Here is a 22,395-nt window from a genome sequence, read left to right as displayed (position 1 = left end):
AGTTTAAAGGAGAAAAAACTGGTGAGATGTAATAACTACTGAGCTGGGAGGCTCTGCAACAGGGCAGGGGCGCGACAACTCTCTACTAAGTTTTTATCTATCTCAGCGCCCATTGACCTTCTGCCGAGGCGAAGAGAGGCTGAGCTACGAAACGTTCTTCCTTAAGTCGCCCAATAGTGAATACAATTTCTATAGGAGAGATCGCTCGCAGAACTTCAGTTCCTCAAGGGCGCATGCGCCCTTTTCCTGTACAGTAATTTCCGGGTTGTTAATAATAGAGTAAGAAGGGCTAGAACGGTTGGGTGGGAGAAAGCCGGAGGCTAGGGATTCCAACGTAAATTCGCGCGTTGGTCCGGCGAGGGAAGATCTCTCTTACGGATCCTTTCCGTTAAATGTGGGTCTTGATCAAGCGCCATGCCTTTGGAAGTGTTGCGAGGGTCCTTGAGGATGCTAAAAAATTCTCTGCCCAGCCACCTGCAGAAAGTCGGTCTCGAGCATTTGCAGCTGGGGGTCGATTATACCAACCAATATATTCAGGTAAAGGTACTTCATGCATTCCAGATGGAAAAGGCTGGCAAAATGCAGGGATTGAAATACGGGTGTGGTTACCAACTGCAGAAAAGTTGCCCTGCCTCTCGTTTTTCGACATGAAACGTGCGCAAGGAGGATGGGGCGTATTTACTTTTTATTTTAAAACAAAGGTTTTATTTAATCCATTGGGTCGCGTTCCCAAATAAGTGGATGCAATTTGCTGTCCTGAAACGGCCTACTCGCCAGGGAGGATTGTCCTTTTTTGAACGTGGTCCGAAGTATCTGATACATTGTGACCGATACAGGTTTCTGTGGATCCTTTCTACAGTTCAGAACTACTACTAGTAGTAGTATATATGCCGCCCGACACTCTGGGCGGTTAATTAATTTGCCCTCCCTTCCCTTCTCTGTCTCTCTGGCCCAAGTCTTTGTAACTAGAAAGCCTACACACTCTTATAACAAGAAGCATCAGATTCAGTAAAAGTTACTCTCTCTTATGAGTGTTTTATTTGTACAAACGTGAAGATTTTTGTGTACAGTGTCTGTCTTGTGGTTCTTAAAACTGTTTGACCCAAGTACTTCTTTTCCTGATCTCGAATGATGTCAGTACCCGACCCCCCCCCAAAAAACCCAAACCCAGACTATTTTATACAAGCATGTTGGCAGTCCCAAACTAGATCCTTGATGCATAAACAAGGATTTACAAATTGCTCTCTTACCCTCGGGATATGCCCAGATTAATCCCAGTTTAAGAACTACTGGCCTAGTATATAGAAATTTAGAGATAAACAGGGATTTTTAAGTGAACATTTTCCATAGGTAAGGGAATCCATATTACCCATTCATGTTTTAATTTTAACTATTTTGTTTTATTTTTGCTTTTTATTTTCTGAAAATGTGAAAGCTACACTCTTCCAATACGATCCTAGGCAATTTACCTCTATGTGGGTATGTAATACACATCTTCATTCTACTCATACAGAATCACAATTGAAGAATCCTTTAGAATATAAAGTTAACAGTGCTGGGATAAAACATTCCTATCTGGTAAATTATTAGAGGGTTTTTTCCCCCTTTTTAAATAATTTATAACATCCAGACTTTTTTTAATGGATAAACCATATTACAGTGTATTTTTTTCTTTTTATTCAATATAAAATGAATTCTATTTCTAGTAATTTCTGTTGTCCCATAGTGATTCCAGCACAAAGAATATGTGCGGTGTGTTATTTCACCTATGCTTTGGAATATATACTATATTATTCAAGGTACTGCAATATATTAGGCCTGCTGTTGACATTTTTAATGTACAGATGCTGGTCTGTCGTAGGATTTTTGCTTTTACTTGATGTTGATAAACAAGTATTTCAGTTACTGTTCACAGGTTATGTCCTACATTTTAATTCTGTTTATTCTGAGAAATTAGAGCCAGTTTGGTCTAGTGGTTAAAGCAACAGGCTAGGAACCAGGAACCAGGAGTCCCACCTTAGGCATGAAAGTTGGCTGGGTGACTTTGGGCCAGTCACTCTCTCTCAACACAAGGAAGGAGGCAATGGCAAACCACTTCTGAAATCTTGCCAAGAAAACTACAGGACTAGTCCAGGCAGTCGCCGAGAATCGGACATGATTGAACAGCAGGGCAAAAAAAAAACCTGAGAAAAAACATGCAATTCAGTCTCTATTAGTATTCATATATACAGTGTACATGACATTAAACCAAAGATTATGTGTTTCTCTTTGCTGATAATGTGTGAACTGAGACTTGCAAAGGAAAAAGGGGCGTTAAGGAGAGCCATAGGAAGTTTGTAAGGAAAATATTTTAATTCAGTTTTGTCAATATTACAAAACATTTTTAAAAGGGCTAGCAACATAAATTATACTAAATTCATTGATATTTATTACAAGATTAGTGAAGTTAGGATTGTAGCCTGAATCATCACCAGCATCATCACCATCCCAGCCATGATACTTATTCTTTGTCATTTGGTCCAGCTAAACAATCCCATACAGTCTTTCCTCTAAAATAGTACAAAGCATCTTAAGGTAGTGATTATTGAGTTTGGAGTACGGTCTATGGAGGACTGGTAATGTAAGAACAGAATATCCTTAACAGGAGGGCTTCACATCACATTATTTATTTCTTTATTTATTAACTAACTACCTATCCTGCCTTTATTATTTTTATAAATAACTCAAGGTGGGGAACATACCTAATACTTCTTCCTCCTCCTATATTCCCCACAACAACAATCCTGTGAGTTGAGCTGGGCTGAGAGAGAGTGACTAGCCCAAAGTCTCCCAGCCGGCTTTTGTGCCTAAGACAGGACTAGAACTCTCAATCGCCTGGATTCTAGCCTGTTACCTTAACCATTAGACCAAACTGGTCATTATCATATCAACTGGGCATTGGCAAAATTTGAAAAATAAATAAATCAACTGCTGATTGATTTTTACAATTTATTTATAGTCGTTTTACTGCTTTTTGCTCTTTGGCAAAAAGTTTGCTGGAACACTTCACATAGTTCAGAAGTAGGATACTGTAATCCCTATTCTTGTTGCTGTAGGATCAGCTGTGATAGAGTCAATCTTCTCAGGGCTCTAGTGTAGTGTTTCTTAACCTCAGCAACTTTAAGCTGTGTGGACTTCAACTCCCAGAATCCCCAGCCAGCACCCCTTAACAGCTCTGAATATTCCCCAGATTGAGGTGATTTTCCTGGTTTGGAAGAGTTTTGAAGAACAAAACAGATGCTTATATTCTCTAGAAAATTTCAGGCTCTAACCACCCTAGGAAAAAAATTAGTCCAGTGCTGTCAAGAGCACTGGGGCCAGGATGAGTAAGTTCCCATCTGGAGAGGATATGAATGTGAGCCGAGTTGCCCATTATTGATTTCATTGTTCACTGCTGAACTGTTGTTTTTATCTTGGTTGTTTTTTGTAAACATCCCAGGGTTGCATTGTTTGAGTTGGGCTGCCATATAAATGTGTTAGAAATAAACCTACTTTCAGGACCCCCTCCCCAGCAGGGCATAAAAAGAAAGCCCCCAAACCATGGATGAGATGGGTGGTGATACATTTGATTAATAAATAAATAACAAATAAATAAATAAAGTAGCCTACTTTTCCTTTAAGGTCTTGCATTTTATATTCACATTAGCACTATTAAGTCCTTTGGGTAGGGACATTTAATCTGCCAATTTATTTTCATGAAATAAATATTGAGGTAAAAAGAGAAAGCCAGTTCAGGCTGGTAAAGATGACATTTCATGTGTTCCTTGACAAATATAAAATATAGGTTACAATTCCATTTGATTGCAGAGGATAATTTCTTAAAGGCAAACTTGCCGTACGATGAGAAGAAAATTTGAAGTAACTTAAACCTTCTGTCTGAAGAAAACAAACTAGGCATCTAAGAAAGCGTGGTTAACAAAAGGGAATGAGATTCATTTTCAATTTCTATCTAACTGTGAACATTGGCTTCCTCTCAGAATTGCTTGTGGCAAGAAAGCAATAATCTCGTCTTGCTAGGTTGTATTTGTCTTGTATTTATATCTTTAGGAGCATTTTCTTAATTGTTCTGCCTCTATAAAACCCCCATGGTGTCATTAATATTGTAGAAATATTTCAGAGGGATATGGGCAGATAATATTGATTAAAGGTATGATATTAAGTTCTGTACATGGTCAATCATTTGTAAATTTTCAGATTTGTTAATTAGGGTCTTTTTCTCTATTTTAGGGAGTCATTGTTACTTCCTATCAATTGACTAAACTTGGAAATGGGACATCTTTCTTCAAGATAGTACTTCAAGGTATCTCAGCACAATCTGTACTATATTCTAATGATTATATTCTCAAGTTTGTCAAACTAGGTGTGTATTCAACATGCATGATGTGGGTGACAAACAGAATACAACAGCAGTGAACACTTATAAAGTTCCAGAGAGAATGAATGCGAGTTCTATTTTGCAGTGTAATATAATGGAAATAATGCTGCATAGAATTGATTTGAGAACGAAATATTTCCAAAGTTTGAACCTTGCGTTTTAGCATTCATTCACCATGCCTACCCATAAAGTGAAACAAGATGAGCAGAATTTTTATTTTAGAGTGACTTGGGGATAGTTGATTCCTTAAGGATTAAAACTAGCCTGTAAAACATGTTCTGTAACCTAGTCACTTACTGTATACCAAGAGGTGTTTTTTTTCCCAACTGGTCACAAGGTTTTCTTCACATTCTTATGAGAAATAATCTGTTACCCTTAGTCATAATGTTGGAAAATGCAGGACCAGAAGTTGTTGTTGTTGTTGTATTTAGATATATGCAAACAATGAGGCTGTGATATTCATCTTTTCAGAGTCAGACAACTCATCTTCCAGGAATAGCAGCATCTACACTTTAATATTTGGGAAACTGGCAGAAGATTGTGCCAAAGTTGTCCAACAAGGGGTAAATGCTTTTATGTTTCCTGTTACTAAAATTAATATAGGTTGTATATCTATATTTAGCCAATTGATGTATGTGACATTGCAAGACCAGCTTGTGTAGCTTTATTTTGATTTATTAATTAGCTTGTCTTTAAACTTGTAGTTCCTTTGGGCTTAAATGTTTGGGTGTCTTTCTCTGTTAGATTTGTCATTGCCTATATTTCAGTATTGTGTCTCTATTTAGTACAATTCACTGAAGCATCACTGGGGCATCACCTAAACAACCAGATGAAGACACAAATAGAACAGCTTTGTGACTTGACCAAAAAGAGCTGTTTTATAATAGACTCAGGAGAGTCCATTAAAATGTGGCCACCTGGCATTTCCTGTAATTAAACAATCAATAAATTATTAAGCGCCTCAGACCAGTATCCAAATTCTTTACATTACTTCAGGTTACAGGTAGTCCTCACTTAATATCCACTCGTTCAGCAACTGTTAAGTTACGGCAGTGCTGAACAAGGGGGATTTATGATGGGTCCTCATAGTTGGGGCCGTTGCAGTGTCCCCACATTCACATGATTGCGATTCAAGCGCTTGGCAGTCAGCTCGCAATTATGATGTTGCAGCATCCCGCAGTCACATAATTGCCATTTGTGACCTTCACTGCCAGCTTCCAACAAGCAAAATCAGTGGGGAAGCTGGCAGGAGGTTGCATATGGTGATCATGTGACCGCAGGATGCTGAGACTGCGCAGGATTTGCCTAACAATGGCAAAATGGGACTGCTGGAGCTGCTGTCTCAATGAGATGTCATGCCTCACAACTGGGTTGCTTAGTGATGGGGTTTCCAATCCCAAGTACCGTTGGTAAGTGAGGTCTACGTGTATAATAAAAAAAAAGTATATATAATGGTTATATAAAATGATATAAAATCAGTGTAAAACACAATAATAAAAGGAAAGACCACTGATTCCTGTCTTCCTATACTTTCGGTTCCTCCATGACAGCTTGGTAAGAAAAATTCATTGAAGAGTTTTTGTACATAATAGACACTGAAAGGGAGAAGAGGGAAGGGGAGGGTTTGACTTTGCACAGCTCCTCACTGTGCATCTCCCCACCCAAAATAAATTCAATGAACAGAATTCTTAATAGGGACATTTTCTTTCAGTTCACATCAATTCATCTCCCACCCCAGAGGTTTGTTTAATAGCAGCTGTCTCTCAAATGGGTTGATGAACTCAGTTGTATGTTGATTTCACATAGAGTATAATTCTAGTGTTATGTTGACACAAATTACTTCCAGCCTAAATATGTCAATTACTGTTTTGTTCTATGATTAAAAACTCTTCTAATATGAAGGGATTCAATTTTTATATGTATGTCAGTAATTTAATATATCAGGTTTTATCCACTGATTTGCCCATTCGTGGTCCAACAGGTCGTTATGCTTGATTTCCACTATAATGCAATGTATATTGTCAGTCAGATCAGTCTGAGACCACCTAAGGAGTTAAGAGGTTAATTAAATAAGTAATTTGTACTCAGTTCATTTGGTCTTTAAAGTCTCAACAGCAATATATATATATATATATATAAATTCATACTAAGAGAAGAAGAACCATAGGTCAAAAGGTATGTTTGACATAGAAAACTCCACTTGCGAGTGTTTTATGGATCCTGGAAACTGATGCAACGGCTTTATGAATTTCAGCAGAAATTTTGTACTCCTGCACATTCTGAAAATCTTCCAAACAGAATCTGAAGTATTGCAGAGCCCTAATGTATGCTACTTCAATGCAGATCAAATAAAAACCAACTGTTCATATTATTTTTGAACCATTTTTTTCTGTACTTTGCTTGTGGTCCTTGTCTCTCAACAGTGGCCTATATGGACGTTGATCTTGCCAGAATCACTTGCGTTATCTTGTAAAATGCTGCAGGAAGCATTAAATACCCTACAGCACACATTTTGATTTATGACTTACAGTGGATATAAAAAGTCTAGACACCCTTGTTAAGATGCCAGCTTTTTGAGATGTAAAAAATCAGACCAAGATAAATCACTTCAGAATTTGTTCCACCTTTAATATAACACACAAGCTGTACAATTCAATTGAGAAACAAACTGAAATCTTTTGGGGCGAAAAAATAAAAATAAACTAGAATAACGTGGTTGCATAAGTGTGCACACCCTTAAACTAATACTTCGTTGAAGCACCTTTTGATTTATGGGCAGCATTCAGCCTTTTGGGGTAGGAGTCTTTCAGCGTGGCACATCCTGCCTTGGGAATCTGCCCACTCTTCCTTGCAGAAGTGCTCCAAATCTGTCAGATTGCGAGGGCATCTCCTCTGCTCAGCAATCTTCAGGTCACCCCACAGATTTTCAATTGGATTCAGGTCCGGGCTCTGGCTGGGCCATTCCAAAACTTTGATCTTCTTCTGCTGAAGCCATTCTTTGGTTGATCTGGAGGTGTGCTTTGAGTCGTCATCATGTTGAATGGTGAAATTCCTCTTTATTTTCAGCATTTTAGCAGACGCCTGAAGGTTTTGTGCCAAAGTTGATAATATTTGGACCTGTTCATAATTCCCTCCACCTTGACTAAAGCCCCAATTCCATCTGACGAAAAGCAGCACCAAAGCATAATGCTGCCGCCACCATGCTTCACTGTGGACATGGTGTACTTTTGGTGATGCACAGTGTTATTTTTGCACCAAACATACTTTATGGAATTATGGCCGGAAAGTTCAACCTTGGTCTCATCAGACCATAACACATTTTCCCACATGCTTTTGTCAGATTCGATGTAGGTTTTTGCAAAATGTAGCTGGGCTTGGATGTTTTTCATTGAACTTTTTGGCCATACATAATTCCAAAAAATATGTTTGGTGCAAAAACACTTCCTTATCATGTTTCTATTACTCGGATTTTTTTGGTGGGGGAGAATAAATAAAATAGTGGGATATGTAAAATATGTTTTCTCCTTATAATATTTAATATACTTCATCATTTCCTGGTAATTTCTTTGCATATTCAAAATCCCCTCCCTCCCTCCCTCTCTTTCTTTCTTTCTTTTGTCTATCATGGCAGTTACCTGTAGTGTACAACAAATAATATAAAGGTTTGGGATTTAGGATTTTAAATCACGTAAAGGAGCATTGTCACCAACTGCTGAAATAGCAAAAACAATATTCAAAGAACTATCTTTTGCTAAAAATGGTTTTTATTCACAATAGATTGAATAAACATGAAAAAGCCATGGCTCTAAAAACAAATGTGAATATTGTTGGGATCCATTAAATAAAAAGGAAAAGCTTCTGAGGCTAAAATATGACAATATTTCAATGGCACCCCCAAAATTGAAATAGTACTTTAAAACTCTTGGGATGCCAGAATTAACTGGAAAAGTAAAGGAGCGGTTAAATTATCCTGATTCTCTACGTTCATTACCATTTTCCCCAGATTTCTGGCTGACTTTTTTCTTTTCCCCACTTCTGCCTTTGTGAAATTTTACATGGTAGTATGATGAATTTTTACAAGACCATCTGCAATTAACAGTTACTCTTTCTTGCTCTTTCACTTAGCTTCTAATGGTCTTACAACTATCAACATTTATGAACTTTACGGACATGTTTTTTAGACATTCCACAGTATTCCAATACCATCTCTACTGTTTGCCCTAAGTGAGCAGCTGGCCACCTTTGAAAAAATGAAGATGTTAGATGTAGTGAAGCTCTCCAGCTCACAGAATTTCTTTCCATCTGTAAGAAAACAGGATATATTTAACCAATAACTGGACAGATTCTTCACACAATTTATCTTTACTATTTTGTAAGCAGGATCTAAGGCAGTATGTCAAGCAGCAATATCATCATCTCAATATCTTGAAATCCAACCGTATGATGCTTTTGCAGAATAGGCAGTTGACAGAATAACTTGTACTGTTCAGGTGCACATTTATGAAAGTTACAAGATCAATAACTACCTCAAATTTCCCCATCTACTAACTAAGCAGAAGGTAATCTGATTGTATAAAATTAGAAGTATACTACTTTTTTTTCAGACTTGCTTTAGCTTTGGAAACTGCAAAACAACTTTGGAAAATTTCCCAGATTTCCCAGTTCTTCCAAAGCACTTCTTTCAAAGGATTGACAGACCCCTATTATTCATTGCTGCAGTACTGTTGAAGCTAGTTTATAACATAGGCAATCATATGTATAAAAGCAGATTTTAAAGAGTTAAACTTTAAAAACTTGAATGATTTACCCATCCTGGGGTCTGTCACCCCATAATGCTATTTAAGTAATTGAAAGTTCTATGGAAGAGCTTTGTTTTTATTGCTTTCCTAAATACCATCAGGGAGCCTACCATCTGGATCTCTGGGGGAGGCTAGGTTAGTAGCTCTAGTAACTCTGCCTTGTCTGTCTATCATCTATCTTATCTATATTTAATTTCATCTTCCTCCCACCTACAGTGGATTCCAATTCTTGATTCAGAACTTCCTGTAGTGCCTCTAGAATAAAGGAAAAGGGAGGAGGGAGTCGGAAGGCACGCTGATAAAAATATCTACAACCTATTACACAGTTCTATATTTGTAAAGAGACCCAGTTGGATGTAGTGGTTAAGGCAGCAGGCTGGAAAACAGGAAACCACAGGTTCTAGTCCCACCTTAGGCACAAAGCCAGCTGGGTGACCTTGGCCCAGTCCCTCTCTCTCAGTCCTAGGAAGAAGGCAATGGCAAGCCACTTCCGAAATCTTGCCAAAAAAACTGCAGGGACCACTGCAGGAAGTTGCCAGGAGTCAAGTCTGGCTCAGAGGCGCACCCGCACAATTTTTTTTTGTAAAGCATAAATAATTTGCCGGTTCTTTTTCTTGTTCCAGGCACAACTTGAGAGAAAAATAAAATTTAATTGAGTAATACTGAAATCAGTGACACTTCTGTGTAAGTCCATCAGTTTCAGTGGAATGTGCATATGCAATTTCGTGAAAAAGCATTCACCTCTGTTGGGTTTTCTGAATGTTTGCTTATCGTTTCCACTGAAAGCTATGGATACTGAAAGTCAGTCTGAATGAACAAGCAACCTCAAAGTGTGGTGCTCGGCCCACTGGTGTCATAAACAGAGTCATCCTGCAAGCAATACGCCAGGGTGAAAAAGTAATTGGCCCTTTAGGTTCAGTATCTGGTTGCACCAACTTTGGCCGCAAGAACTGTAAAACGTTCTTTTCTGATGTTCTGATCACGTTCCGTGGCAGAGGTACACCGAAAAGCTGAAAGGGAGTGAATACTTTTTTACAGAACTGTTTCTAACTCCATCAGACCTACAACCTCTTTTAATGTCAAACATCAGAAATGATTTGTACTTACACAGACATAAGCTCTGTCACTACCCTGGAGATATCAGAAAATAATTCCTATTTTTCTTTCTCTGCTTTGTGTGTGTGAGAGAGAGAGAGAGAGATTTAAGAAATTTCTGGGTTACTTATTCTGACAAGCCAGTATAGTCTGGTTTGGATTGGCTTCATTTCATAGGCATATACTTCATGCAAGTATTATTGCATTATTGCTCCAATGCAGTTTTCGGGTTATTGACATTTAAAATACCGTTTAGAAAGAGTGTAATGGAAAGCTCCATTACAAAAGTCACTCTTCATAAAATGACATTTTTGGCTTTATGACTATTTGGCTGTTGAGCTAATACCATATTTATATAGGTGCTGTGTGTGTGTGTGTGTGTGTGTGTGTGTTCATATTCTGATTTATAAAATACATTGGTGAAGGGGCCTTTTTGTAAGAGTAGACTTTTTCAGGAAACTTAGTATTTTTTTATTTTTTCTTTGCACTTTTTTCTTTTTATACTTTATATTAGTTTTATCTGTACGATGTAATCTTGAATGAAATTATTCTAAAAAAAGAATTAACTTTTTCAAGAAACTCTATAGACATATACTATTTTTGTTATCCCACCTTTCTTATTTTTTATAAATAACTCAAGGCAGTGAACATACCTAATACTCCTTCCTCTTCCTATTTCTAAATACCATCTTAAGTAACCTATATTTCACCCATTCATCACTTTGATAATTGCACATTTCTACATCTGATTTTTTTTCAGCTCAGTAGTCTTGTTTTGTTAAATTATTAATCTTAGTCTTATTTCCTCATTAATTTAAAGGTCTGCTCTCCTTCATTCCTATTACGTTCACCATAGCAATCAGAAACAAATACCTGAAATAAACACTTAAATATCTTTCCTAGTGTGAAAAAAATCACATCTGTTACTTGGTTTAAGTGGGTTTTGTTTTATATTTTTCATATATAACATGTTTATTCATTTAGTCGCTTCCGACTCTTCGTGACTTCATGGACCAGCCCACGCCAGAGCTTCCTGTCAGTCGTCAACAGCCCCAGCTCCCCCAGGGACGAGTCCATCACCTCTAGAATATCATCCATCCACCTTGCCCTTGGTCGGCCCCTCTTCCTTTTGCCCTCCACTCTCCCTAGCATCAGCATCTTCTCCAGGGTGTCCTGTCTTCTCATTATGTGGCCAAAGTATTTCAGTTTTGCCTTTAATATCATTCCCTCAAGTGAGCAGTCTGGCTTTATTTCCTGGAGGATGGACTGGTTGGATCTTCTTGCAGTCCAAGCCACTCTCAGAATTTTCCTCCAACACCACAGTTCAAAAGCATCTATCTTCCTTCTCTCAGCCTTCCTTATGGTCCAGCTCTCGCAGCCATATGTTACTACGGGGAACACCATTGCTTTAACTATGCGGACCTTTGTTGTCAGTGTGATGTCTCTGCTCTTAACTATTTTATCGAGATTGGTCATTGCTCTTCTCCCAAGGATTAAGCGTCTTCTGACTTCCTGACTGCAGTCAGCATCTGCAGTAATCTTTGCACCTAGAAATACAAAGTCTTTCGCTGCTTCTACATTTTCTCCCTCTATTTGCCAGTTATCAATCAAGCTGGTTGCCATAATCTTGGTTTTTTTGAGGTTTAGCTGCAAGCCAGCTTTTGCACTTTCTTCTTTCACCTTCATCATAAGGCTCCTCAGTTCCTCTTCACTTTCAGCCATCAAAGTGGTATCATCTGCATATCTGAGATTGTTAATGTTTCTTCCAGGGATTTTAACTCCAGCCTTGGATTCCTCAAGCTCAGCATGTCGCATGATGTGTTCCGCGTACAAGTTGAATAGGTAGGGTGAGAGTATACAGCCCTGCCGTACTCCTTTCCCAATCTTAAGCCAGTCCGTTGTTCCGTGGTCTGTTCTTACTGTTGCTACTTGGTCGTTATACAGATTCTTCAGGAGGCATACAAGATGACTTGGTATCCCCATACCACTAAGAACTTGCCACAAATTATTATCGTCCACACAGTCAAAGGCTTTAGAATAGGCAATAAAACAGAAATAGATGTTTTTCTGAAACTCCCTGGCTTTTTCCATTATCCAGAGGATATTGGCAATTTGGTCCCGAGTTCCTCTGCCTTTTCTAAACCCAGCTTGTACATCTGGCAATTCTCGCTCCATGAATTGCTGAAGTCTACCTTGCAGGATCTTGAGCATTACCTTACTGGCATGTGAGATGAGTGCCACTGTTTGATAGTTTGAACATTCTTTAGTGTTTCCCTTTTTTGGTATGGGGATATAAGTTGATTTTTTCCAATCTGATGGCCATTCTTGTGTTTTCCAAATTTGCTGGCATATAGCATGCATTACCTTGACAGCATCACCTTGCAAGATTTTGAACAGTTCAGCTGAGATGCCGTCGTCTCCTGCTGCCTTGTTATTAGCAATGCTTCTTAAGGCCCATTCAATGTCACTCTTCAGGATGTCTGGCTCTAGCTCACTGACCACACCGTCAAAGCTATCCCCGATATTGTTATCCTTCCTATACAGGTCTTCCGTATATTCTTGCCACCTTTTCTTGATCTCTTCTTCTTCTGTTAGGTCCTTGCCATCTTTGTTTTTGATCATACCCATTTTGGCCTGGAATTTACCTCCAATGTTTCTAATTTTCTGGAAGAGGTCTCTTGTCCTTCCTATTCTATTGTCTTCTTCCACTTCCACGCATTGCTTGTTTACAAATAATTCCTTATCTTCTGGCTAACCTCTGGAATTTTGCATTTAATTGGGCATATCTTCCCCTATCACTGTTGCCTTTTGCTTTCCTTCTTTCTTGGGCTACTTCTAATGTCTCAGCAGACAGCCATTTTGCCTTCTTGGTTTTCTCTTTCTTTGGGATGTATTTTGTTGCCGCCTCCTGAACAATGTTGCTGTCATGCGCTGCCTCCCTCTGAATAACATTCAGACACTGGTTTGCGAATCAGGCTCTGGTTTATTGCAGGGCAGGTACAGCGTTGGTAGAAAAAAGCTGAGAGTGACAGGAGCGCGCCGGTGCGGGGTTTAAATACCCCGCGCCGGTCAGCGCCCTCACGGTCACGTCACCCCCCTTTGTCCCATGCGTTGCCCTGCCGGTGGGTGAGGGTTTCCGGGATCGCCCATCATCAGGTTTCCATTCTTCTGCTGATTGCTTTCAGCTGGGCAATCCCCGTTGTATTGCCGCTGATGGCTTGGGTGGCTCCGTGATCCGTTTAGCTATTGTTTGTTAGCCGTTAGTCGTTGTGGGTTGATGGCTACTTAACTTGTACCCCTTCACCTATTTCCTTGTCATTGTCATGTGTGCCATTGCGCTGATGACTTTAGCTCAACGGCACTCATGACATACTGCCCCCTTTTCGAATAGTGTTCTCCCCCGGTTTTCTGGGTTTTCCCCGTGGAGCTGTCAAAACGCCACATTTTTTTTTTTTTTTTTTTCAAAGTTCCCGCCGGAGTAGTTGTCGCCCCTCCCTTCGCTCCTCCCTCTGCCACGTGCCTTCCCAGGGTGTGTCCATGCTGCGCATGCTCGGGTCCTGACCTGGCGTGCGCATGCTCCAGCCACACCCTGTTTGTTTGGCTCAGTTCGGTGAGGCGAGAGGCGTGGCTGGTCGGGTGCTTCTCAGCTCCAGGTAGGGCCCTTCTTTTCTTATTTAGAGTGCGTCGCCTTTGTTGTGGCTCCTGGGCGTTGCCCCCAGGTTGCCCTGTTGACTTGCTTGCCACTCCCCCGCGGCCGGGGGGCGGGGGGAGGGTGCTGCCGATCGTTTGTCACCACCCCGTGGGCCCGGGGCGGGGGGAGTGAGTCCCGGGGGGGGGAAGGTCCACCCAAGTCGCGGGCTTGGGGGGGGCCCTTTCCCTTGGGGCACGGGAGGCGGGGGGGGCCTGCGGGGGGGGTTAGTTTTGCTGACCTTGATTGCGGTTTGTCGGGGTATGCCCGGTGAAATTCTCTGGTCAGGTCAGGCGCGTTAACGTTGTGCGCCGCCACCCATTCCGGGTGGGGGAAGTGTTTCCACCTGACCAGATAGTGTAGAGTTCCTCGTTGCTTGCGGGAGTCGAGAATGTCCCTTATCTCGAAGTGGTGTTGCCCGTCGATCATTAGCGGTGCGGGCTGTGGCGTGCTTGGGTGCCATCGGGAGGTGGTTGCCGGTTTTAGGAGGCTGGTGTGGAACACCGGGTGGAGTCTCCGGAGGTTGTGTGGCAGGTCCAGGCGTATTGCTACCGGGTTCACTATTTGCGTGACTCGGAACGGCCCGATGTACTTAGGCCCCAGTTTTTTCGAGGGTTGGGTTGACTTTAGGAACTTGGTGGATAGATAGGCCATATCCCCCGCCTGGAACGTCGGTTGTTGACGCCGGTGCTTGTCGGCCTGCTCTTTGTAGGCAGCCTGTGCCTCCTTCAGCGCCGCCGTGATTACTGGCCATGCTTCTGCGATCTTCCGTCCCCAGTCGCTAGCGTCCACCTGGGGTTCCGGGGGTTGAGGTAGCTCCGGTATGGGGACGAAGTCGCGCCCCGAGACTACTTCGAACGGAGTTTTCCCCGTGCTCGTGTGGACGGCGTTGTTGTATGCGACTTCGGCGAACGGGAGCAGTTCAGCCCAGTCGTCTTGGTGGTAGTTGGTATAAGATCGTATAAATTGCTCTAAGGTGGCATTAAGAACCTCAGTGGCTCCGTCCGTCTGAGGGTGCCAAGCCGTAGATAGGGCCTGTTGGGTCCCCGTCAGCTTCAGGAAGGCCCGCCAGAATTTGGAGGTGAACTGTGTGCCCCTGTCGGTCACCACACGTGCGGGACATCCGTGTAGCCTGTACACGTGGATGAGGAAGAGTTTGGCTAGCTGTTGTGAGGATGGGACCGACGTGCAGGGGATGAAGTGGGCCTGCTTTGAGAAGTAGTCCTTCACCACCCAAATGGCCGTTTTCTTCTGGCTGGGTGGGAGGTCCACTATAAAATCCATAGAGATTTCCTCCCATGGCCGGGAGGGTTCTGCCACCCGTTGCAATAGCCCCGCGGGTTTGCCTGGTGCCCGTTTGGCCCTAGCGCACGTTGGGCAGGACGCCACGTAGGTTTTTACGTCTCGCCTGAGCGCGGGCCACCAGAATTGACGCCGTGTTAGGTGTAGGGTCTTGAGGAACCCAAAGTGTCCCGCTTGCTTCGCGTCGTGTGACCTATGCAAGATCGCCTGGCGTTGCGAGTCCGGGACGTAGATTCTGCCTTCCCCCCATGCCAGGTCTTGCGCCATTGTTACCTTGTTGGGGTTCGCCAGGAACCAGGGGTCGGTTTTGAGGGCGGCAGCGAGGTCCGTGCGCATTCCCCCTGGTAGTTGCGGTTGGCTTCTTTCCGTCGCCGGTTGTCCCGCCGTCGGCTGCGCCGTAGAGTCGAGCTGCCTCCGTGCGCCGCTTCGGGTGGTCACGGCCATCCCCAGTTGCGAGGCGGATAGGACCGTCCCAATGGTGTCTGGGGCGGGCTCTTCGTCTTGGGGCAGTCGGGAGAGGGCGTCGGCCAGGAAGTTCTTCTTGCCCGGCATGAACTTCAGCTGGAAATCAAAGCGGCTGAAGAATTGGGCCCATCGGACCTGTTTTGGGCTAAGGCGTCTAGGCGTTCGTAGGGCCTCGAGGTTCCGGTGGTCCGTCCAGACCTCGAATGGTTGGGTAGCTCCCTCGAGTAGGTGTCGCCAAGTCTCTAGTGCCGATTTCACCGCGAAGGCTTCTTTCTCCCAGACGTGCCATCGCCTCTCTGTCTCGGAGAACTTCCTTGACAGGTAGGCGCATGGTTTCAGGAGTCCCGTGGGGTCTTTCTGTAGCAGGATGGCTCCCAGGGAGAAGTCTGAGGTGTCGGCTTGGACCACGAACTGCCGTTCTGGGTCCGGGTGCGCGAGGATTGGCTCCGTAGTGAACAGCGCTTTCAGCTTGTCGAATGTGGTCTGGCACGCGGGAGTCCAATTCAGCACTGTGCCTGGGTTCTTGGCGCGTCGGGTGTCCCCCACCCCTTTGGTTTTGAGGAGGTCCGTTAAGGGGAGGGCTATCTCAGCGAACCCCCGGGCGAATGACCTGTAGAAATTCGCGAATCCCAGGAAGCTCTGTAGTTGCCGTCTGTTGCGGGGCCGCTCCCAGTTTAGCACCGCTTCGACTTTTGCGGGGTCCATTTCGATGCCGTCCCCGGAGATTCGATACCCCAGATAGTCTAGGCGCTCTTTGTGAAACTCGCACTTTGTAGGCTTTGCATAGAGCTGCGCCCTTCTGAGCTTGTCGAGGACTTGCCTGACTAGGGTTACATGTTCCTCGTGCGTTTTTGTGTAAATAAGGACGTCGTCGATGTAGACCAGGACCCCTTTAAACAGATGTTCATGCAGTACCTCATTGATGAGCTGCATGAACACCCCAGGGGCCCCCGCGAGTCCGAAGGGCAGTACCTTGTACTGGAAAGCGCCTAGGGGGCAGTTAAACGCCGTCTTCCATTCGTCCCCCTCCCTGATTCGGATGCGATAGTACGCCTCGCGAAGGTCCAATTTGGAAAAGACTTTGCCCGTGGACAGGTGGGCGAGCATGTCCTTCACCAGGGGTAAGGGGTATTTGTTGGACAGGGAAGCCGCGTTTAGGCCCCGGTAGTCGGTGCAGAGCCGTAGGGTCCCGTCTTTCTTCTCCCGGAATAAGACGGGGGCTCCGACCGGTGAGCATGCTGGCTCTATGAATCCCCTGTCTAGGTTTTTATCGATGAACTCCCGGAGGGTTGCCATCTCCTTCGGGGTCATCGAATAGATTTTTGGTCGAGGTAAGGGGACGTCGGGCAGTAGGTCGATCCGGCAATCCGTCTTGCGGTGGGGGGGTAGTTGGTCAGCCTCTGCCTCTCCGAAGACCTCGGAGAAGTCGGCGTATTGTTCTGGTAGGTCTGCTGTGGTAGCGGCGTTGTCTTGTGTGGTCGCCTCCGCTCGTCCTACCGTGGGGTTGCTTTTGCCAGCTGGAACTGGTGCTCGATACTCGCCGTCGCCGAATGTGAAGGTGCGGGTCGCCCAGTTGATCCGCGGGTTGTTTGTCGCGAGCCATGGCATCCCCAGGACTGCAATGGGCCGTCCGATGTGCGTGACTACGAACGATGTGCGCTCGGTGTGAGTGCCCATTTGCAGGGTGACCGGCTCGGTTTGGAGCGTGGCTGGTTTCCCTCCCGCTGTAGAGCCGTCCAGCTGGTGGAATGCCAGCGGTGTGGGGAGGGGGAAGCAGCGGAGGTCGAGTTTGGCGACTAGGTCGGGGTGGATGAGGTTTTTTGAGCACCCCGAGTCCACTAGTGCCGCGGCCGTGGTGGCTCCGTTGCCGGTAGAGAGTTGAATTGCTGCCAATATTACGGAGCTTTTGTCGTTTCGTTGAGGTGGTCCGCGTTGCTGTCCCACCGCCTGCCTCGCCACGCGTCTCAGAGCAGGCGGGGAGCGTTTCCCGCCGGCTGGTCGGGGTCGGTATTGTCCTCTTCCCCCCAGTAAGCGTCCCAGCCCTCTTTCGGTGTCGCTGTGGCCACGGTCATTCGGCGGTGAGGCGGCGGCCCCGGGTTGGGTGGTTTGGGGCTAATTTTCGGGGTGGGCTTGGGCGCGCTGGTCGGCGGTCGGTTGGCGAAGCAATCCGCCGTCTTGTGCCCTAATTTGCCACACCTCCCGCAGGGCTCCCGGTTGAACTTCTTTTTTGGGTATATGGGGCCGGCCATCCCCCCGTGTGGTGCGGGTACCTTTTTCCCGGCATCGTTTGTGTCTTCCGTGGTTGTCATGAGGAAGGTGCGGTGCGCGTGTTCGGCTTTCCCCGCGAGGTGGATCCACCCGTGTAACGTTTCTGGGTCGTCGCGGTAGAGGGCCCATTGGAGAACGTCGCGGTTGAGCCCCCTTTTGAAGATTTCCAGCAGGGTGGTCTCGGACCAGTCGCTGACCTTCCCCGCGAGGGCTTTGAACTCCAGGGCGTAGTCAGGGACCGTGCGGGTGCCCTGTTTAAGTCTTTGGAGTGCGCTTTTCGCCCGTACTTTGGCTAGGGGGTCTTCGAAGTAGTTTTTCATCTCTTTGATGAAAGCAGGGAAGGTGGCGAGGGCGGGGGAGCTGGACTCGTACAGTTGGACGTACCAGTCCGCCGCCCTGTCTTGGAGTTTGATCGCCACGGCGGCGATCTTGTCGGCCTCGGAGTCATAGGAGTGTCCGTGCCTCCCCATGAACTCCCTAGCGTTGGTCACAAAAAACGAGAGTTTTGTGGGGGTCCCATCGAAGAAGATGGGGAAGTCCTTTGGGGCCCGGGCGTTTTGTGCGGCCCCGCCTCTCGCTTCTCGGGGTGTGGTGTCGGCCGCCTGTGCCGTCTGCTGGCCCTCCGCTGGCCCGTGTGGGTTCGATGCTTCGCTCGGGGTGTGGGCTTGTGCGGGGACGTCGTTGGGTGGCGCGGGGGGCATAAGCGCCTGGAGCATGGTCCGGAGTTCCGTCAGCTGAGCCCGCATGGCCGCGAGTTCAGCTCGTGCCTCCTCGTCCACAGCCCGCGCCGCCGCTGGGGCCGGTTCCGTTGGCGCGTCCTCGGGGGTGGGTTGCCGGCGGGGTTCATCGTCCCTCTGCCGCGGGTCCGCTTCCTCCGCCGTCTGATGGGTGTCTCCGTCGTCCTCCTCCGTGTTGAGCGCCGTGGGGCTGTCGCTCCACGCCCGTTGCTGGGGTGCGATGTGGGGCGCGGGGTCCTCCGCTGGTTTCGGAAGTCGTGCTGCTCCCTCCCGCGGTCGGGTTGCCTCCGTCGCCATCTCCCCTTGGGGTTGGAGCTGAGGCTCGGGTCGGGTGGGGTGGGCGTCCATGGCTCCGGGAGTCCGCGGTGCCTCTGGCCTTGGTCGGTCCTCCTCTGTCTCTTGCCGCGCGGCTCGCCCTCCTTGCCCGCGTCGTTCCGGCCTCATCTTGCTGGTCTTCTCGCCGTCTACTCCTCCCGCGGCTCGTTGTCGTCCGGTGGGGCTCGGCGAGGCTGAGTTTATGACTCTCAGCTTTATGTCATGCGCTGCCTCCCTCTGAATAACATTCAGACACTGGTTTGCGAATCAGGCTCTGGTTTATTGCAGGGCAGGTACAGCGTTGGTAGAAAAAAGCTGAGAGTGACAGGAGCGCGCCGGTGCGGGGTTTAAATACCCCGCGCCGGTCAGCGCCCCCTCGCTCACGGTCACGTCACCCCCCTTTGTCCCATGCGTTGCCCTGCCGGTGGGTGAGGGTTTCCGGGATCGCCCATCATCAGGTTTCCATTCTTCTGCTGATTGCTTTCAGCTGGGCGATCCCCGTTGTATTGCCGCTGATGGCTTGGGTGGCTCCGTGATCCGTTTAGCTATTGTTTGTTAGCCGTTAGTCGTTGTGGGTTGATGGCTACTTAACTTGTACCCCTTCACCTATTTCCTTGTCATTGTCATGTGTGCCATTGCGCTGATGACTTTAGCTCAACGGCACTCATGACAGTTGCGAACTTCTGTCTATAGTTCTTCCGGGACCCTATCTACTAAGTCCAGTCCCTTAAATCGATTCTTCACCTCCGCTGCATATTCCCTAGGAATATTAGTGAGTTCATATCTAGCTGATCTGTGGGTCTTCCCTAATCTCTTTAGTCTGATCCTAAATTGTGCAATAAAGTTCGTGATCTGAACTACAGTCAGCTCCAGGTCTTGTTTTTAGTGACTGTATAGATGTCTGCCACCTTTGGCTGCAAAGGATGCAGTCAATCTGATTTCGGTGTTGTCCATCTGGTGAAGTCCATGTATAAAGCTGTCTCTTAGGTTGTTGGAAGAGAGTGTTTGTTATGCAGAGTGAGTTGTCTTGGCAAAATTCTATCAGCCTATGTCCTGCTTCGTTTTGTTCACCCAGGCCATGCTTACCTGTAATTCCAGGTGTCATATGACTGCCCACCTTAGCATTCCAGTCTCCCGTGATGAAAATAACATCTCTTTTAGGCGTGTCATCCAGTAGGTGCTGCAGATCCTCATAGAACCGCTCGACTTCAGCTTCTTCAGCATCTGTGGTTGGGGTGTATATTTGGATCACTGTGATGTTAGATGGCTTGCCCTGAATTCGAATTGAGATCATTCTATCGTTTTTTGGATTGTATCCAAGCACTGCTTTAGCCACTTGATTATTAATTATGAAGGCTACTCCATTTCTTCTGTGGTCCTCTTGTCCACACTAGTAGATCTGGTGGTCCTTTGATGTGAAGTGGCCCATATCAGTCCATTTCAGTTCACTGACGCCCAAAATGTCTATCTTTAATCTTGACATCTGACCAATAACCACATCCAATTTGCCCTGGCTCATAGATCTTACATTCCAGGTTCCAATGGTGTGTTGATCCTTAGAACATCGGATTCGCCGTTCACCACCAGCACCGTCGGCCGCTAGCCATCCTTTCGGCTTTGAGCTAGCTGCGTCATCACGTCTGGGGCTAGTGGAACTCATCCTCTGTTCCTCCCCAGTAGCATTTTGACCATCTTCCAACCTGGGGGTCTCATCTTCCGATGGTATACCGACATATCTCTGGTTTATGGATCCATTTAGTTTTCACGGTAAGAATACTGGGGTGGGTTGCCATTACCTTCCCCAGGGATCGCATTTAGTCTGACCTCTCTGTCATGATCTTCCCATCTTGGGTGGCCCTTCACGGTTTAGCTCATGGCATCATTGAGGTGCTCAAGCTCCAGCACCACGACAAGGTAACGATCCTTTGCTGAAGCATATATAACATGCTTAGTTACAATTATATATATATAGCATTCAGTCAGTGATTCTTGCATTTCAAATCTCTGCTCTTGGGTTTTTCTGTTACCCAATTCTACCATATTTATACTAAGTCATTTAGTAATCTCAAGATTTCTTAACCAATGATAATCTGCAAAGTGCATCTTGATTGTATGCAGTCTGCTCTCCTTCATTTCTATTTTTATTGTTTCTGGCATTGTGTTTACTTAAAGGCGTCTCTGTTTTTAATGTACATTTTGTCTTTGTTAAAGACTGTAATATACGGAGGTACCATTCATATTAAAATGGGTAGTTCTGTTCTGGGTCATTTTATTCATTTTAGTGTTCTTCAAAATTACCATCATTTATTGTCTTTAAAAGATAGGGATAAAATGATGTGCTGTAAATAGTATAACGATGATGACATAAATAATAACATGCTAACTGGATATATATTTTTGCTTTCAATAGGATATCATCGTAGTGGCTGGATTCAGTTTGGCAAAGTCTGCTAACGAACATAATAGGCATTGCTCTCAGGTGGAAGTATCTGATGAAGCCGGCTCAACCATTTATGTACATAGAGCAAGTTCTTATTTTTTCTCATTCTCTCCATACTCACATAACCTGCGGTTGAATTAGACAGTAATTTGTAGGACATTTTAATAGACTATGACATATTAAAATTAAGAACTTTTTAAATGATACATAAACTTGTTGTTTTTGTACCTTAGAAACTGCCAGGTAGAAAAGCAGTTCTGATGCTTAACGGAATTTCAAAGCTACCTCCCTGTTTTATATTTTTCCTTTCTAGTGAATATGAACGCTCATGGTCATTAATAATAGATAAAACACAGAATGCAGAAAGAATGTTTTTTAATTTCTATATGGTGTTTGTTTTATATTGTCTATTTTATGATGGCTGCTGGGAGTTTTTGAAGCAGCATACAAATAAAATAAATACGTAACTAAACAAAAAGTTAAAAACATTAAAACCAATTATTTGCAGACACTAAAAGCAATATCATATGCAGAGAGAGAAAATTCAATTAAAATTATCAGACAATGCTATATTAGATCTTTAAATCTAATTGTCCAAGTTATAAAATCTGAATTTCACAGTGTCCCTTATAGATTTAATCAAGTGTTACAGGAGAAATAAAACTCCTAGGTAGGATTGTAATAATAATTGGCTTGAAGAGTTGAAGATGTCCCTAATTGGCTTACTATTATGTTTTTGAAATAATAAATATGCAGTGAATCTATTTGCGAAGTAATGGCTTTCTTTTAGAGAACGAACAGGAGATCATTATTCTTTTAGATTAGCCAGCTTCATAGCACATCAAAGAAATGTTCATTTCTGACATAATACC

At 44.7% G+C, this 22,395-nt stretch overlaps 1 protein-coding gene across 2 annotated transcripts in view; it reads left to right on the top strand.

The window, feature by feature from the left end:
• Positions 1 to 297: 297 nt before the first annotated feature.
• The window catches only part of POT1 (protection of telomeres 1), a 107,785-nt gene continuing 85,687 nt past the window's right edge, over positions 298 to 22,395 (top strand). For both annotated transcript variants that reach the window (XM_063309574.1, XM_063309573.1), the window contains exons 1-4: positions 298 to 537; positions 4,267 to 4,339; positions 4,886 to 4,977; positions 21,494 to 21,598. In XM_063309574.1, coding sequence (XP_063165644.1) covers positions 415 to 537; positions 4,267 to 4,339; positions 4,886 to 4,977; positions 21,494 to 21,598 — 393 coding nt within the window. In that variant the 5' untranslated portion in view covers positions 298 to 414. The remainder of the gene's footprint in view (positions 538 to 4,266; positions 4,340 to 4,885; positions 4,978 to 21,493; positions 21,599 to 22,395) is intronic.

The sequence above is a fragment of the Candoia aspera genome, chromosome 7, assembly GCF_035149785.1.
Source record: "Candoia aspera isolate rCanAsp1 chromosome 7, rCanAsp1.hap2, whole genome shotgun sequence".
NCBI classification, from domain to species: domain Eukaryota; kingdom Metazoa; phylum Chordata; class Lepidosauria; order Squamata; family Boidae; genus Candoia; species Candoia aspera.
Note: the sequence above shows the minus strand (reverse complement) of the source record. Positions and strands in the feature narration are given on the sequence as shown.